This window comes from Aythya marila, assembly GCF_965140915.1.
Source record: "Aythya marila genome assembly, chromosome: 7".
Classification (NCBI taxonomy): domain Eukaryota; kingdom Metazoa; phylum Chordata; class Aves; order Anseriformes; family Anatidae; genus Aythya; species Aythya marila.
Window position 1 is genome coordinate 25,310,916 of NC_139048.1, and position 13,286 is coordinate 25,324,201.

The window sequence follows — 13,286 nt, forward strand, 5'->3', positions numbered from 1 at the left end:
AATTTCCACTGTCCATTTTAAATGTGCAGCTATTTTACCCAAGTTCTAGAACTCATTTTATGGGGTGATGCACGACTGTTGAATAGAAGATACATGGTAGGATAGGATGGCTTGCTGTTAGAACGATGTGTTTTTTTCTTTTTGTGTACCTTTTCGTCTGTCAAGGACCTTTAAGCCCACAGAGTCTACTTGTTGGTGTAGAGTATTTTGGGGGTTGTAGTCAAAACAAAAAAACACAAACCCTCCCCTAAGTCCCAGTACTTAAATCTAAGAAGACAAATAAACATTTCAAGCTTTTGTTTATCCCTGTTTTCCGCTTGTGAATCTCAAGGGTAGGTATTTTCCTTTAGTATATGTTACAGATATCTAATATGTTTTCTAAAGCTTTTACTGCTTCTGGTGTTCTCTGGATTCTCTCCTAAAGCCCATGGTAATGGACACATTGAGAGATTTAGAAAAATTGCTAATCATCTCCCCTGTCCTACCTATCACTTAGAAGTTTGCTGTTTTGGAAATGTTATATGCTGTATTGGCTATAAATACCAACTGGAATTTCTCATAACCAAACCAGATGATTCTCATAGGCACCTGCTTCGTAGATGATAATACTTTATTTAGGATAGTTTGAAAGAGAGCCAACTGTGAAGAAATTAAGAAGGATTTAATGAAATTAAGCAACTGGGCAATGAAGTATCAGATAGAAATCAATGCAAATGAAGTAATGCAAAAACACTCCTAACTTTCCATAGAAGTGGCTCTGTTCACTGTTTCAACTTAGCAAGATTTGAGAGTTATGGTAAAAAGGTCCATAAAAATGTTCCAGGCCAGCTAGAAAGCGAACATGTAGAAGGAACTATTAGTAAAGGAATAGAAAGCAGAACTGAAAACACCGTTATGGCACTGTATGTACAAATTCATTGTTTACCCCTCTTTTGGATACTGTGCAAAGATCCCCTCATCTCTAAAAGGATATCATAAAACTGGAAACACCTTGGAGAAGGGCATTAAAGGTGAGGCATTAGAGGTACGGAACAGCTTTCTTATAAGTAGTGATCAAGTTGGCTGCAACTTTGGTTTGGAAAAGACATGACTGGGAGGTGCAAAGGTGTAAGTCTAAAAATCATGCCAAGCACAACACAGGTGGGTAACTCAACTTGCTTCCTCCAGCACAAGAAGTAGGGCGCGTTACATAAAGCTAATGGAGCAATCTCTGGAGCAGATTCTTGATGCAACGGGGAGCAGGTTTGGGAAGGGCAGCTTCCAAATCATTGCCAAGAGCGCTGATACTGATGCTCAGGGTTAAGAGAGATCCAGTGAGCTGGAAGCTGTTGAATCGGTATGTCAAAGCTCTTGTTAAATGCTGTACGTTGGGATCCTGCCCTGACCTCTGTGCTCGGGGCAGGACTGGGGCCCAGGACTGGCGGGGGCTGGAGGCTGGCCGTCCCGGTTGCAGCGCGGTGCTGGTGCCGCCAGGCGGCTCTGTGGGAGGCGGGCGGGATGCCGGCAGCGCCCGCCCCGTGAGGGCGATAAAAGGCGGCGCCGCGCGGCCCTGCCGTGTCTGCGCGCCCCGGGCCCATGCAGGCGCTGAGCGCCGCCCGCCGCCTCCTGCCCCGCACCCGGCCCCGGCCCGGGCTCGCCCGCGGCTGCGGCTCGGGGCCCGGCGCCCCGCGGAACCCGCTGGTCTACCTGGACGTGGGCGCCGACGAGCAGCCGCTGGGCCGCGTGGTGCTGGAGGTATGGGGGGACGGGACGGGACGGAGTGTCCGGCAGGGCCGCGCCGCCAAGGGCAGGCGGGAGGGCAGCGGTGGGGGCTGCCGGGGGTCGGTGTAGGGCTGCGGGGCGGTGTCTGTGCCCCTTTCTCCTTGGCCTCTCGGTGAGGCTGCGCCGCGTGGCTCCGTGCTGGGCACGGCTCGGCCCCTGCGGCTGTGCCCGCGGCGGCTCCGAGCCCTGGGCCCTGCTCAGAGGTAGCTGGGGGTTGTCGTGAGGGTGTGCCCGTCGATTGGAGCGGCTCTGAGACGGGGCTCCAGGTGGTGTGCAGTAAGCAGCCAACATTTGTATAGAAGGGCATGCTGTGAGTTAGCCAGAGCAATACCCGGAGTATTACATGGTTTCGGGATGGCTTGGGGTTTCTGATAGATCGCGTTTAGGTAGAAGGGTTCAATTGCACCAACTCACCGCACGCAAGTTGTTCAGTGCATGTATGTGCGGAAAACCTGACTAATTCTTCCTTTTCTATTTCTTCAACAGCTGAAAGCTGATGTGGTCCCAAAGACAGCAGGTAGGGCATCACCTTGAGAATTTCATACTTAAAATGGCAGGAAGAACATTCCCTTAACTTAGGGAAACTATTTCCATCTTCCTTCCCCATTTGTGAAATCAAGAAATATGTTCTGAACTTCGTCAGAACGGTGCTAGGGTTTTAGTTTGTTGTTTCAAATAGTTTTATTTTGTAACTTCTATGAACTTATGTACAGGCCATATGTTGGGTTACCGGTGGTGAATAACTATGCTTGAAAATGAGTTGCCTTTTATTAAAATCAAACCACAAAACAAACTGGAAAGGGAAACCCACAAAGAGTTCCTTTTGGTAGGGTTTTATAACAGCATACAGGGTTTTATCTTCCTTGTCACTAGTTAACTAGTGTACCCAGGTTATAAAGTTCTTGTGCTTTTCCACATGCTTCTTTCCTTATTGCTTACTTAGTGGTTCTGAAAAACTTGTAGCTTTCTTTCAGTTCTCAGTAGATGAACAGAGTAAGGAAAAGCACCATCTCCACAGTAATCTCAAGAACAAAGGCACAACATGCAGAAAATGTGATCTTTGACTCCGTAGTGATGGGACTCAGGGGTGTGAAGGTGTAACAGCAAAATCCAAGGGCAGTGCGAGGGAGGATTCTGTCTGTACCCTGGTTTGCTTTATTTCTGTGGTTTTGTAGCAGTGTTTCTTTGAGGATGAAAACAACCAACTGATAATACCTTAAAGATATAATAGACTTCTTGAAGTATATAATCTTGGGACCTAGTGACGTTAATTGTGTTTGACTTCATTACGTGTCATGTATGGGAACATACTGTTCTATGCTTTGTTTCCACAGAAAACTTTAGAGCTCTCTGTACTGGTGAAAAAGGATTTGGTTATAAAGGATCCACTTTTCACAGAGTGATTCCTTCGTTTATGTGCCAGGTAATGTTGTTCTTTGTTTGTTTTTGCTTTCACTGTTAAAATTATCTGTACGTTATTCAAGTATTTTTAGAATCCTTTAGACTAGTGGTAACATTTCAAGTGGCTGCCTTTGCCAGCTGCAGAATGAACAAGTGACAGTGGGGCTTGTCTTTTTGCTCTCTTGGCTCTGGCTGTTGCTCAGCCTATCTGTGGTACTCATAAATGTGAATTCTGTATAGGCTGTCTTAAAAAATGGCTTAAAGCAAAGCTTTTATCACAGCATACTGAAGCGTGGGGTATATTTGATGAATAGCACACGCTTGTGAGTAGAATTAGAAGAGACCTTATATGCTGAGTGAGCTAAGAAAACAGTGTGTCCATTCTTAGTAGCATAATTTGTTCACAGTAAATAATGTGTTTCATTGGGGAAAAAACAACATTTTTAACCTCAACGTCCTTCTAATTTGGAGGGGAGGAAGAAGCAAAAACAATTGGTTAGGATAAACTTTTGGGATGGCACACAGAAGATTTTCCTTTTATTTAAAGGATGTTGGTATGCGGGTTTTTTTGGCCTTCTTGAAAGTATTTTTTTCTATTGTACTTTGCAGGTGAACAGGTTTCTGCTGCTGTAGTGCACTGAATTGTTTAATTCCTAGTGGTCCTCTCTTCCTTAGTTGAGGTCCTCTGTTCTCTACATTTGAACAGCATTGGATTGTAGTACAGCTTTGAAAACAATTTGAGATAAAGGTCATAACAAGTGGGCTTGCTTTATTAACTGGTGACTGTGGTGGTCTGTCATCCTCTTTAAGTTAAAAATACAGTTGTCTGAACAAGAGGCCCTCATATGACCCATTTCTACTAAGAGGCAGGGTACACGTGTGCTGTAAAGGAACTAATTTCTTGCCTTTGAACTGAAAACACCATTTTTGTGGTGCTGACAAAGGGACACAATTTAGCAGTCTTTCTGGGATCAGGAGTATACTTATATATGAAAGACAGAAATTCTACTAAGTTGTACCACTAGTTTGAGAAGTTCTGTGTAATCAGGTCCTCCTAGCCTCTTCCCTCCTTTGTCTCCACAAATGGACCTGAAATGAGGATACTAGGATACTCTGATGCAGTGAGATGATGGATTAATGTTCAGGAATTACTCAGTAGTCATTACCGAAGTGAAATACTGTCATAGGTTTCCACATACTGTTAAGCAAGATGAAACAAGCCAGAGGTCCTTCCACTTGTTGAGATGGAGCGTTAATATGATTCAGGTGATCGGTATGCCTAGTTGGAGTTCATCATATCCAGATGATGGCTTGGACTTGGTAATTAAGATGCCTCCATGTGGCACCCAGCATGCAAAGCATGCTTGTGGGATTGCATAGGTGTTGCTGTAACATAGCCCATAAAGGATTGCTCAGGGTGCAAATGGAAAGATGAGTACCACGTGAGGGAGTTGTGGTGTGCCAGCCTGGGTAGCATAGTTTCTGGGAGAGGAGACAGCAGCTTGCTGGGAGCAGTGTTTAGTAGCTGCCTTGGGAAGTCGCTGTGGTGTGGGGTTTGCTTGTTAGGTTTTGTGCCTAACCTGAAAGATGTCTATGCCAGCAAGCAGTGTGGCAGAGGGCAGTGTAGAACACCTTGGATGTAGCACAGGGTAGAGATGCAGGTGAGGATCTACTGCAGAGGTTTGTGTTTTGCTTAAAAAAAAAAAAAAAAAAGGTACTGCATAAGGGCCTGATTTTTGTGACTTGTCTTCAAGAGGAATGGCCTCTTCAGTTACATCTTTAAATAAAAACAAAGTTCAGGATTACAACTCCCAGAGATTCCAAATGTCTCTCACTTACCTGTCAGCTCACCTCTGAGTTTGAGTGGGGCTATCCAAATCTAGAAAGCAAAGTCATGCTGCTGTACTGAAAGGTGAAAGGTACTTGTGTCTGTCCACTTAGAATAAGGGGAACCTACGTGGCTGCTCAGTGCTGCATTCCCAGTTTGCAGTGCTTAAGCAAGAAAAGCTGGAAGCAGCAAACAGTGATGTTGGAGACCCTGACCAGTATTTATCCCTCTTGGGAGAAAGAAGGGGGGAGAGGAAGGGGGTGAATGTGGGAGTTTTCCTGGCTTGCCTGATTAATATATTTGGGTGTATTTGCTCTGAGGCATTTAAGGTGTTTCTTAAAATCACTGCTGAATTGCTGCATCACATTTGGGAACAAGACTTGTAATAGAGAGAAGTGGTTGTATGAGGTAGAGACATCAACTGGAGAATATCAGCAATATCTGGAGCAGAAATTTGCTTTTAGCTTTTTTATTTTCATCTAGTTACATGATTTTAAATCCTCCTGTGACCATACTCATTTTTAACCTGAGATTTGAGAAAATTTGCTAATTTTATTACTTTTAAATGAGAGCAGGCGAGTACAGTTCTGATAGCATTGTTTCTGGTATAAAATAATGCTTTGTGTGCTAGTAAAGTTAAACCCAATACCCATTTTTATTTCAGGGTGGTGACTTCACAAATCATAATGGAACTGGTGGAAAATCCATTTATGGAAGTAGATTTCAAGACGAAAATTTCATACTTAAGCATGTAGGACCTGGTAAGTGAACGTATTCTTTCTGCCTTCTGATGACTATAACCTGTAATGACGCATTGTTTATGAAGATATATTTTTTATAAATTCTTTAGATATGTGGAGCATGTGGTAGGTACAGAAATGTTACTGAAGTTTAACACTGCATTGTCCCTGGCATGTGTTTATTTATAGACTGCAGTACAAATATGTCAGCCCATAACAGATGATGTTGTTCCTTACATAAAAAGGACTATGCAAAATCAAGATCAGTATTTGTGTGTGTTTTACTTAGAAACTCTACCAAGGTCAAATTACTACTTTGATTTCCTTTTTTTCTAAGTCAGAGTTGAACTTATACCTGAATGGTCATTGCAGAAGTGAAATAAAGCATTCTGGGATTTATCTACTATCTAACACAACCACATCCTTATAAGATTAAATGAAATCTAGAAAAAATAAAGGGAAACCCATGCATACACATCTGATTAAATCCCAAGTTTCTTTTCGGGGGATTGTTACTTCCTCATAGTAAAGGAACTACTGCTGCTGTTGAAACACAGTAGAGGTTACCTGGTATTAATTACATACAGGACATGTACAAATAATTGTTACCAGAGTTCTTGCTGTCACCAAAAGAGAGGCTGTGCTGGAGGGAATAGTTCAAGGCAAGAAGTCAGTATTAGCAGTCATTTGGAGATCACGTGACCTTCACATGATCTTCTGTCTGTCTATCATTAATCTAAATATGTGGAAGAAAACTGTCTTCTCTACGGCATGCTGTTTATACTGATCTAATAACCTGCTGCTGTTCCAGGTGTTCTTTCGATGGCCAATGCAGGACCTAATACAAATGGATCTCAGTTCTTCATTTGCACTGCAAAAACAGACTGGTACGTTCGTAGCCCTGCATATCAACCTAATGAACTGATGCCTAGAACCAGAGGGTTTTTAGTTTTCTTAGTTTGTGATTTTTAATTTGCACATTACCTGACGGTAACGGGAAAACAGACGGCTTTGTGCCACTCAAGGGAGGAAGGGCTGTGAGGGTAACAAGTAGCTTTACATGCAGTTGATACTACTCCAGACACAGGTAAGACCCTATAAACTGTCTGAATTTCTCTCCCTTCTGTAGTTATGTTAGTGCACCTCTCTTTTCTTCAGTTTATTTCAGTACTTTGTGCACTGATGTCCAGTTTTCTGTGGTCCAAGCATAAAACGAAACTCAGTGAATTTAATGGTCAGGTACAGAAATAAAAAATAAAAATAAAATTAAAAAAAAAAACACTGAACTTAAGGACAGGACTTAATGGCAACTAGTTAAGCCTGTTTCACTTGAACAAATGCAGTATTTGTGCTGGTGACTGAGGGTGTGTTAACCTGGAGCAGTGTTTGAGGGGCTTCAGTAGCACGTCTGCAGTGTGTGTGGCACACAGGCTGGCCTAACTCACCGTGCTTCTAGCCCCATCATAGTTGCAGGTAGAGTAACTTTACTTCTGTGCTGTGGTGTAAACCAAAAAGCTGTAAGGAATGGGTCTCAACAAAACAGGTCCCATATCCCTCATGACACATGCAAGGTCTAGAGCTAAATGTTTTTCTTGTCACTGCAAGTGCAGTTGTCCCTTTCCCCTAATCAGAGTTGATCAGCGGGTAACAGCTATGATGATCTGTTTACATCCCTTTGCTGCACTTGATTTGGTCCAGTCTTTGTTGTTTTATGTAAATCTGCCTTTGTTATTTCTGTTACAGGCTGGATGGAAAACATGTCGTGTTTGGGCATGTCAAGGAAGGAATGGATGTTGTGAAAAAAATCGAGAGCTTTGGTTCCAAGAGTGGAAAGACGTCCAAGAAGATTGTTATTACTGACTGTGGCCAGCTGTCATAACCTTTTGACCTGCCATTTAGGACAACTTCAATGCTGTGAAAAATGGATCACAGAACCAAAACATTTCTGATCCCATAAGTAGCACCTATGGAGCCGTATTTTCTACTTAACTTGGTCCTACTTTTATATTTCTATTGAATAATACTGCTTGAAAGTGTAAAATGTTCAATAAAAACATGTTTTAACCAAGGTACCTTGGTAGTCACTACCACACTCTCTTGGTAGAGATTCCCACTGTGTTTTAAAAGGAGTAGTATGGTAATTGAGAGCATATCTGACTGTTCTGTTAATGCTTTTCTTACTATTTGGATGCTTTGGGTGTTGGAATTGGTGGTAGAGTTGACAACAAAATATTCTGTAACTGACAGATAGATAAAAGAAAAATTGAGAAAAACAATGCTCCCTTTGGTTCCAAAGTAGTCATCTGTTCTGTTGTCTCATTTAAAAAAAAAAAAAAGATACTAACTAATGCTCTCAACTACAGGCAACAATACCATCAAATGTTTTCTTTCTGTGTCTCAATTTAAGTCTTTCCACTAGAATTAATATGTGTGGTTGTGGGTTTTTAATTTGTCAGTTTCTGTAGTCTGACCACTGTTTAAAACTGAACTGATCCTTACTTGATTCAACGGAGCAATTTGACTTCTGGATTAAGTGAACTGCTTTAAGATGAGGTGGCGCGCTGGTAGAGCTCTACCAGTTCGCTAAGGCTACAAATGAGACAAAAGATGATGGGACTTTTTTACTATGCAACAGTGAACTTAATAGAAGTACAATTCTGCTCCGAGACATATTTTTGTGAAGAATACAGCACAGTACTCAATAGATCAGCTATTTTTGCACTTCAAGAATATAATCAGAATGTAATGAGCTTGCTTGAGTGAGAAATAGATTTTAGTGATTTTTTTTTTTTTTTGTACTGTTAGTTCTGCAAAGTTGGCCCACCTTGGATTATGGTTTCTTCTCATGCATCATCAACAGGAGTCAGAATTGGTCACTGGAGTCGCATAGCCTACTGGGTGCAGCAAAACCATTATTGTTGTGGTTGATGCGTGAGAAGAGGAGAATTCAGCTGATCAGATAAACACATTTCATTTGTAGAAACCACTATGTTTTATGTGGAGTCCTTGAGCAGTAACAACTGTTGGAACCTCACAATATTACTTTAAGAATTGCTAAAGCTGTGAAGTATTAATGCTTGTGGGAAAAGCACTTGACTTTTTGTGTGATAATCTTGTTACTGAAGAGAAAAATAAAATGTGATAGCTCTTCTCAACTGTGATTACTTCCACTGTGTTCTGCTAATACAGGGGTTTAAAGCTATTCTTTACTACACTTTTTTCCACTGAGGGCTGCCTTCTTGTGTGTACGTAATAGTATTCTGAGAGAAATTTAACAGAAAATGGAATTGACAGTGTTATTTTTTCCTATTTAATCTATCTTTGTAGTATTTTTGAAATATTAATTTGTGCTGTTTAGGCTTATTTTAGTTTGATATAATGATTTTTCTCTTAATTTGTATATGGAAAATAAATGCAGTTCTACCACAAAAAGGTGTGTTTTTTTTTTTTTTTCCCTTTCTTAAACAAGACTTTGGGCACTTACCTGAAAGCAGGCATGTGAGGTGCTGAAGCATGTTGTGTTCACTTGTGCTATTTTACTCCATCCACATTGTAATGAGTCTCATCTGCAGGTTATCAGAAGCTACCTTGTTCCAGAAATATGGCCATCAAGAGGCAGGGCAATGGTACCAGGGCAATGCACCTTTAAAATGTTTGGCTTATTCCATTAGCTGCAGGGATAACAATGAGCAAAGTGTAAATTTACCTGCTCTGTGTTGCTTTTTTTATTTTTAATTCTGCTTTGACAGGGTTTTCCAGCTTCTTGATAGACATTTGAGGCTATATGCATATATGTAGCAACGTGGCTTGAGTTTGTACTGTTACTCCTGAGCTCAGGGCCAGAGGCAGTGGTGTGATGGGACCTAGCGTTGCTGAACTTTAGCATGTTGGGGGTCTGGCCCATGGCTGTTGGTCTTGGTTTGCTTGTCCATTGCACCTGTGTCCCAAGCAGCGCTTGCAGCTCCTGAGGTAGTGTGGAATTCAGCCTTGCTAGTAACTCTCCTCCTGGGTATACCTCTGGCCCCTGAGCACGTCTGCCCCTCTCCTAGGAGTCCTGGTGTGTCATAAAGCTAGCAGAAGAGGCTTCTCCCTCCACAGCCTTGCTCTGTCATTGTGTCAGCCTGAAGGCTGTGGTCTGGAACAGGAAGAGTTAGGCAACATCAGCAGCTGCTTGTGCCTTCCTCACTGGGATTTTGTATTTCATCAGGGCAAAATTGTTACAGCAATGAACTCTGCCAGGGAGGGAAAAGGGCTCTTGCTTTTAAAGTTAATCCATTTCATCTCTGAGAGAAGGAAGTGCCCCAGATAACTTTGGAAGGTTGTATAGATGTCAAATCCCAATAGGGTAGGTGCTTTCCTTGTTTTCTTCTGGTAAAAAAGGGTTGATCTCCAAGCAACTCAGAACATGGTTCAGTGTAAAGCAGCTGAGTGACGCTAGAGGAGCTAATTGAATTCACACTGTATTAAAGTATGGAAAAGGGCTGCCACGGCAGGTGAAGTGCAGCGAGAGGCCACTTTGCCCCCGTGCCCGCCATTTCCTACTCAGCCGCTTCCCTGATGGGAGGGCTGGGGCACCGCTGCCCTGCCCTGAGATACTGGAGCCCCTGTGGGCGATGCAGCAGAGCGATTACACCAAGCCTGTGCTAGTCTATTTTGTGTCAAAAAGTGACTGTCCGGGTTATTTCGCTTCATGTTTCACACAGCGGTCCCAGCCCGAATGCCCTGAGGCGCTCTGCGAGGAGCGGGGCGGCGGCAGGTGCCCCCCGGCCCCTTCCCTCACGGCGGCTGCTGACGGCCCGGGACTCCCGGGCGGGCTCCCCGCTGCCGCTCCCCGCCTGCCCGCGGGGCGGCGCCGCGAGGCCGCCTCAGGGCCGCGGCGGTGCGGGGCCGGCCCCGCCGGGCCAAAGCTGCCGCTTCGCTTCACTTTGCTTCGTTTTGCTTCGCTTCGCTTCGCTTCTCCCGGCTGTGGGACGAGCGGAGGGAGGGGGCGGCTGTGCCCCTGCGAGCTGCCCCCGCCGCGTGCAGGTCCGGGGGTGCCCCGGCAAAGCACAAACCGACCCCCAGCAAAAATCACCGGAGTTTGTGTGGCAAAGCTGTTCCAACAAATTCACAGAGGGTTTTGTTTACTCTCAGGGTTTAATTGCGTTCCAGACTTTCTGCTTGCATAAATTGCTTTTGACTGAGGCTATCTATTTTTGTTTATGCAGTTTAAATCCTTCGAAGTAAGGGCATTGGGGCACGGGGTCCTGCCCGTGCTGCAGCACGTACGCTGCTGGTAGCAGCGTGTCGACAAGCAGGGCCTCGAAGAAGTAAGCTGCTGGAATGAGAGCAAGTCATTTTATATGGCATTTCAAGGACAATTTGGATGTTCTGCTGCTAGCGGAGAAACTGTAGCTGGACAGGCGCTTTCAACCCAATTTAGAAGCAACCAGGCCAAAAGGACAATTGGTGCTGCAAGCCTGGAAGAGCTGCAGGACAGAAAGGCTGCAGCTGGGGAAGGAGGTGACAGCCACAGAGCGGCGAGCAGCAGCCAGGCAGTGCTTTCCCTCACACACACGGCGCTCAGGTGAGGGCAGCAGGGCCAGGCTTGAGATTCGGGGTGCAGGAGGACCCTGCTGCGAGCTGTGAGGGACATACAATGAGGGGACATGGAGGAAACTGAGTGTAGCACCATGAGGTTGTTCTGGTAGAGGGGATCTGAGTGGAAACAAACTTGGCTGACTTCAGATGCCATGCTCAAATGGAGAAAGGCCTGGGGCACCTCAGAGCAGGAGGTTGTTAGTATCCACTGCCTGTTGTTGGAGCTGACAGAGGTGTCCTGGGACATGGCTGGACGAAAAACATTGCTGGTGTTGTTAACTTGAGTTCAGTGCAACTATATCAGAGGTCAACACTGACTCTGAATTGCTCATTATTTATTAGCCGGTTAAGTAAACAAATCTTAAAGTTAGGTCATCAGTGGGACTGATGTAGCTTGAGAAGAATGGAGGCAAACTCTTACTCAGCAGTGCAGCCGACATCCTCATCTTGCAGGAATCCAGCAAAACGTTCAGACCCCAGCTGGCCCGGGGAAGAGCAGCGTAACCGAGCAGGTAACTGGGCTCCCAGCCCTGCAGCTGCTGCTTGGGCTGCGTGTCCCCACTGTGGGGACAGCTCTTCACCTGGCTGATACCGTGCCACATGTCTTGCTTGACGTGTGCCCATGCTCGCTATGGCTTAGTGGCACTTATTTTTAGAGCCTGGCGCTGCTGCTGAGCAATGGTATCGCACGTTTGGCTCCTGCTTTGTCGCCCTGGCGCTAGGAAGCTGTGGGTTTTTTTTTTTTTTGCATCCACATCCCAGACCTTGAGGTTTGAACTGGGAAGGTCAGGGTGGGGGCAGATCCAGGGGCTCTGGTGTGGCTCTGTCCTCCCCTGATGGGTCATTAATTGTAACCACCCCAGAGTGACGCTGGTTTGAACGCCCCGTTCTTTTTACAAACCAGGAGAGGAAAAAAAAAAAAAAGAAAGAAAACATATAACTGGGGTGCATGCTTGGGGGGAATGACTGCCTCTTTAAGACAGGGTCAGGGAAAAGTTAAAAATGTGCAGATGCAGAGGTTTGGGGGGGAAAAACTCTGTCACTGTTCTCATTTTCACTCACCTCCTACTTAAAATTCATCCGGGAAGGTAGGCAGAGGGACACAACAGCTGCTAAAATTACTAGGTGGAAATCATTTTTAGCAGGCGCAAGTGCCTTGCGGTTTTCCTGCCCTCTTTCCCCCACCGCTCAGGCCTCGCCCCCAGCTCGCTGTAGTTTCTCCCAGAGAGACTCTCGCATTGCAGGGCCAAACTCCATCCATCCGTCCATCTATCCGTCTATCCGTCCGCCTGATCCATGCCAGCCCCGTGGGACCCCGTCCCCAGGGACAGCCCCAGGCCCCACCACTGGCACGTCCTTGGGATCTGCTCCTGCGAGAGGCAGGGGCGTGAGGGGGCGGCAGCAGCTGCGAGCAGTTAGGCTATTGCTGGAGCCATAAATTGTGCGTTAGCTCCAAACAGTGCACGCTCCAAGTGATGCAGTGCCTTAGATTTTTTTCCTGCCTGCCAAAAGTCAGTGTTTGGTTAGGATTTTATTTTTTTGGAAGCGCCGTTGCTATTAACTTGAGGGTTGCCAAGGCCAAACAAAGTGCAAAGTGTCCTTGGAGAAAGCTGCGTGATTCTGTACATTAAAAACCAGGGGGTGCCAGCACACGGCCTCAGCCTCGCAATCTGTCACATGGCTTGCATGTGCTGCCAGCACCCTATAAAAGCTTTTGCTGATTTTTTTATAAGAACGTTCCTGTGCTTAAGCTGCAGAAGTCCGAGCTTTGCATTTTTCGATCCGTTTGCTGCGTGGGGCTGCACAGCTTGTGGGAGGAGCGTGCGGGCGGCCAAGGCTGGCCAGACGGGGGCAAAAGGGCTGTCACTTGGGGCAGGCGCACGGCTACACCCGCAATCAGAGCCACAGCCCTTGTTCCACGCCCTGACTTTGCGTCGCTGTTAACCCACTAACCCTTGGCCCATCGGCTCGCTGGC

The 13,286-nt window shown here is 45.3% G+C and overlaps 1 protein-coding gene across 1 annotated transcript; it reads left to right on the forward strand.

Moving 5' to 3' along the window:
- Positions 1 to 1,524: 1,524 nt before the first annotated feature.
- PPIF (peptidylprolyl isomerase F) lies at positions 1,525 to 9,162 on the forward strand. The gene is made up of 6 exons (XM_082764354.1): positions 1,525 to 1,734; positions 2,248 to 2,278; positions 3,096 to 3,184; positions 5,655 to 5,751; positions 6,542 to 6,617; positions 7,474 to 9,162. Exons 1-6 carry the CDS (start codon positions 1,576 to 1,578, stop codon positions 7,607 to 7,609), a joined length of 588 nt encoding a protein of 195 aa, XP_082620480.1. The 5' UTR covers positions 1,525 to 1,575; the 3' UTR covers positions 7,610 to 9,162.
- The last annotated feature ends 4,124 nt before the right edge of the window (positions 9,163 to 13,286 follow it).